Raw genomic sequence first — 5235 nt, forward strand, 5'->3', positions numbered from 1 at the left:
ACTATGACATTTATAAATGTATGAATCATATGGTGAAAAACTGACTTTGAAACATAAATCTATTCTTTTTTTCTTATAAAAGGCTAAATAAAACAAAAATATTAGTGGTAATTTTTGACTGTGTAACTTTACAAATGGCACCCCATAACTGTGTATCAATTTTGACATGGGTGTTAGACACCTGCTTTGAAATAACTGCCTTACATTTTCATATAAACAAAGCATTTCTTATCCAATTTCATAATAAACAGTAAGGCAAAGTAGTGATACTGTTATTAATACAACACAGTCATGCACACACACAAAAAAAAGCAGATTTCTTTTCATCCCCAAATTATTTGCATGAACATTAGGACACCGACCTCATCGGGTAAGGTGATGACTGGATTCTGTCTGGTGACACTGGTAACCCTACTGTGAAAGTATTCGCTGCACGAGGCCAGGACAGAGCAATGAGCCCGGAAGCTCCTGTCTTCCACCATCACTGTCACATCACACAAGATGTCCTGCAGCCTCTGGTCATTCAGACACTGGAGAACATGGGTGCTGTGCACCGCAGACTGAAAGGTGAACACTGACATGCGAGGAGCTTGGAGCATCATGGTTCTTGTAAGCTCATCCTGGGGAAACAAAAAGGTTGTATTGAAAGCAAATGTGTTATTTATTTTTTTTAGTTAACTGACCAGCAATTAATGTTGCACTGTTTTTGTTTTGGGACTGGAAAGTTATTGAACTTGCCTTACTGCAAAAAATGCTAGAAAACTTGTCATTTGCATTTTCACTGTAGCTTCACTTAAATTAAAAATAATATAGCTTAATTTTATTATTGGTCATCCAAAACAAAGCATATGAGAAGCATTAATGCAAGTTTATGATGCACTTCTTTCCAATAAGATACTATCTGGATTAAAAAAAAGACACGTTATTATTAAAAATATTGTTTTAGTACAACTTTACACAATAGTGCACCAGCAGTCTGGGATATAAAGACATTTTATAACATATAACTCCAACTACTGAAGTCGTTAAATGATGGGTTTACGATTTACATCAGCATAATAACAAGACTTAAGTGCATACACGTGTCACGAACGTATAATTGCAATGAATTTACATGCTAAAATGGTTCGACACTCAGAGAATTATTATTTCATTTTAAAACAAACTATTATCCGGACTGTTGTATGCTTTAACTGTACATTTGCTCTCTTTCGACCAGAGCAAAGCCTTACAAAGCAGCTGCCTGACAAATAAACAGCACACAGGACGTTTCAACTTCGGCATCAAAAAATGCTGACTCATGCTTAGCCAAGTTACTCAACTGGGCCTGGTAGAGAAACGCGACGAAAATGTTGAGAAACGTATTGCTAGTAATCATAAACGACGTGTCCTTAGGATATTAAAGTGACATAAATATTACATAATCAGTGGAATTTACCTAGGCCAGACCGTTAGCTATTGTTTCGAAGAAATACGATCATGTCCAAAAAAAAAAAGGGGGAAGAAAAAAATAATTCAAACACCGGCACTAATGTACATTTAAAAATGTCTATTCAAAGAACAGATGTTCACTAACCTGCCATATTAGCAGACTGACATCGACATTAGAAAAATTTGGGTCGAAATTGTGGCTGGCCAAGGCAGGACTTTCCTCTTCTCGTCATGTGACCACCGTACCAGGAAAACCCAGCAGCACCTACTGCGCATGCTCACTGTGTCCGACAGACTCCATTCAGGAAGTAGGATTTTTAATCACTATTTATGATATTCATTTAAAAATAAACACACATTTTCATATACTGATACATTTTACAGATGTTTATTCCCAAATGTTTATTTAACTCCCAACCCCTTGTTGATTTAATAACTTAAAGTAACTGCTTACAATTGTCTATGATGGAGATACTGTATTAATCAAAACATTGCGTAATAAACCTATAAATGACAAAATTATTAAATGTCTGTCTGTAAATTCTTTACAGTTATACTGAAGTCCTGATTGACATTGCTTGTGCTCTTAAGCTGAAGCAGCATGATGGTTAATCATTTTTTTTCCTGAGTTTATTGGCACAAATACAGTTAGATGATTCTTTCGTAGAAGAGGAGGTAGGCTTGGCTGCTCAGGACTTTACTTTCGCTCACAGGTTGAACACTTGTGTCACTGATATGGAACCAGGACCCTCTGAGAGGCTCTGCATCTCCTGCGGGAAAAGTAAGAGTTGATGGCGATGACAAAAAATGTTTTGTTATTAAGTTTTTCCCTATTAATTAAGCACACCTACCTTCTTTAGCAAGTCCATTAGATGAGGGTTTAGAATGCTCAGGACGAACTTTTACATAGGCTGTGTAATGACCAGATCTCATGGTTCCACTGTGCTCGACGATGCCATATAAACTGTACGAAATCTGAGTGTCTCCCTCTGAAATATTCTGAGGAAAAGGAAATGCATAAATTATTTAACAAAAACTTGTTAGTTTTAATAAGACTGAGATCTTAGAAAATGTTCCTTATACTGACCTTGCATTTAGCTGCACAATACGGAGCGAGGTCCAGAACCAGCGGAAAGTGAACGTGTCTGTTTACTTTACAAATACTGTAACCATTCTGGAGGAAAATTACAAAAAAAAAAAAAAAAAAAACAACAACATTGTAGCAGTTTCATCTATAAGATCTACTATTTAAAAAAAATAAGAACATTGAAACAATTTGTTTTACCTGCTGAAATCTTTTCAAATGAAGGGTAAGGACAGCCGGAGGAGAAGAAATTAGCATTTGCTTCAAGGCATCAGTGTAGACATTCTTCTTGGAGCCTAGTCACACCACAAATACAGACAATTTACTACCCTGATTCTAACATGGAAAACCTTTCCATTCGAAAACATTATTGGATGTTTTTGTAACGAACAGTAATTCTTTGTACCTTGAACTTTAATTTTTCCCAGCTGCTGTTTAGTGCAGGTGACACACAGCAAACTATTATTCTGTGTAAGAGTTTCCACTTCTGTGAACTGAAAAAGACACGACTGGACCGAACAGTCCTGTTTCTCCGGGACTGTCCTGGCAGCCAGCGTGTTGAAGGCCAGCTCCGGGTCTTGGTTTGTTACTGTATATTCTTTGGCCTCCAGCATTTCATTGTCACTGTCCATGTCTTGATCCAAACTGTCCGAGTCTTTTATAAAAGCATCGTTCAAGGCAACTTTTTCCATTCTATTGACCAGTGCTGTGTCGTCCTCTTCTTCCAGTTCCATGTCGGACATTTTATCACAGTGGGTGCTGTCCTGTGAGTGCTGCTCCTCTGACAGGGCTGTAAAACGGTTGCTGACTGATGATGTAGCTAATGAGTCGCAGTCTGTCGCTGAATCCTCGCTGTTCTCTTTTTCTTGCTTGGATATTTGGTCCTGCTCAGAAGCGCTGACTAGTACAGGATTTTGGTCACTCGATGAGGTTTCTTTGTGCAGCCTACTATCAGTGGCTTCTTTGTCCTTTTCATCTTCAGTGCCATCTGTTTCTTCGTTCACTGCACGGCTTGGAGATGTCAGAATGTCCAAAGTGACTCTACTTTCCAGCTTCTGCTGCCTTTTCTGTTGCTATGAGTCAAACCAATGAAAAGATATTGACCATTTAGTTGATTCTTCACCGTTAACACAAATTTCTTTCAAATTTGTTTAAATAAATACCTTTGCTTGTTTCTTTTGCTGCCTTTTTGCCTTTTTCTGCTGGTACTTGCTGCTGTCACCAGTGGGCATTTCATCATTTCCGCTGGTTAAGTCAGGGCTGTTTCTGCCATCCTGGCTCGACACACTCTTCTTCTGAAGTCCTTTCTTTTGGGTTTTCTTTCTGTATGCCTGCAAGAGGAGTCGCAAGAAAACAGCGACATGTCAACAAACACTAAATTTTACAAAATGATCTTAGCAAATTTGACAAAAGAATAAATAACGTCTCCTTCACCTCATCAGAAACCGGTAGGGAAAGATCCAGAAACATCTCTTTGACTACAGACACCTGGAAGAATGAGGTAATGATGACACTTAGTGATGTCAACAGAACAAGTTCTCCTAAACGTTTTGAGATACAGAGCATACCGTTTTGCACTGCTGACACATCACAGTGCTGGTCATCTCCCCACCAAAAACTTGGTCAACAAAGTTCAGTGTCAATCCACTTTTTTCATACTCTGAAGACAGAAGTTCACCATCAGATGCACATCATCTCTAAGAAACTAATCACTGGTGTATCAAAAGCTGTACCGTATAATACAAAATGTCTGTCACACGGCAGAGCTCAGGATGTTGAACTACATACCTTTTACTCGTGCTTTCAAGTGATCCTCATCTGTGACTTTATTAGATCGTTTCAGTGCCTCCATTATCCCGGTGTTAACTCTCTGTACAGCCAAACACATTTTAAATATGAAATAATTACAATGACCATTGATGAGTTTTAATTAGAACGCAAAGTAGATGTGAGATTTATGTTAAAAGACTTTAAATTGACCACCATTTCAAGCAGAATTTCTTAGCACCTCAAATAAAAAAGGGAAAAGGATATTTAATTTGTGCAATCAATATGTGACAAAATTTTGATTATAAAAGATGAGTGTCAAAACTTTCTTATTAAAATTCACACCAAATGGCCAACTTTCAGTGTGCATATTGGCCTGGCCCTTGCCTTCCTACGCAGCTCCGCTCAATTCTAGTTTCCCTTCTCTGCTCCGTCTGGGATTTCTCCGGTAGAATTTCAACTGAACCAATCAGCGAACAGGAGGAGGAGTTGTGAACGACAACATTGATTTTCTGCAATGTTTTAGTCTGCCTGTTGTTTAGCAATGGCAGTGGAGGAAGTGAATGAAGCCAGTCTGTGTTGACAAGGTTCCGAATTAAATCAAATTTGTCTCACAAAGCCTGCAGCTCTCATTTACAGACATCTCGTTTGGCTCTGTACTGTCTCTTCCCAGTAGAGGATGGTTGTTTACAGCTAATGTAATTTCCGGTTAGCTTCTTAGCTTAGCCTCCTTAGCTGGCGCACTACATATGTCATGGCCAAACGTTAGCAATTGGGTAAATCAGATCCAATTTTTTTAAACTTCGGAGGCCACACCTCCAGCACACAATCACTTCTCAATAGGGCTGTGTATTGGCAAGAATTTGGCGATGCGATACATATCATGACAGACGGGTCACGATACAATATATCCCGATATATTGCGATACTATAAGCAAGGTGATATATTGTGA

General features: G+C 38.5%; 2 protein-coding genes across 3 annotated transcripts in view; both read right to left on the minus strand.

Annotated features, from left to right (window-relative positions):
- Positions 1-1678, minus strand: part of LOC106520566 (transcription regulator protein BACH1) — a 7029-nt gene extending 5351 nt beyond the window's left edge. Inside the window, exons 1-2 of one of the 2 annotated variants that reach the window (XM_014012740.1) lie at positions 1577-1678; positions 363-620 (exon numbers count right to left, since the gene is read on the minus strand). In XM_014012740.1, the coding sequence (XP_013868194.1) occupies positions 363-602 (240 nt within the window). In that variant the 5' untranslated portion in view covers positions 603-620; positions 1577-1678. Of the gene's footprint in view, positions 1-362; positions 621-1438 lie in introns of both variants that reach the window. The other variant, XM_014012741.1, reaches the window with a different exon arrangement.
- Positions 1679-1803: 125 nt separating this feature from the next.
- The window catches only part of usp16 (ubiquitin specific peptidase 16), a gene marked incomplete in the record, with an annotated part of 8000 nt that continues 4568 nt past the window's right edge, over positions 1804-5235 (minus strand). The window contains 9 exon segments of the mRNA XM_014012739.1: positions 1804-2201; positions 2283-2430; positions 2519-2605; positions 2717-2811; positions 2922-3588; positions 3679-3846; positions 3950-4003; positions 4084-4175; positions 4304-4385. Of these exon segments, the coding sequence (XP_013868193.1) occupies positions 2080-2201; positions 2283-2430; positions 2519-2605; positions 2717-2811; positions 2922-3588; positions 3679-3846; positions 3950-4003; positions 4084-4175; positions 4304-4385 (1515 nt within the window).

This window comes from Austrofundulus limnaeus, unplaced genomic scaffold (genome assembly GCF_001266775.1).
Source record: "Austrofundulus limnaeus strain Quisiro unplaced genomic scaffold, Austrofundulus_limnaeus-1.0 Scaffold94, whole genome shotgun sequence".
Classification (NCBI taxonomy): domain Eukaryota; kingdom Metazoa; phylum Chordata; class Actinopteri; order Cyprinodontiformes; family Rivulidae; genus Austrofundulus; species Austrofundulus limnaeus.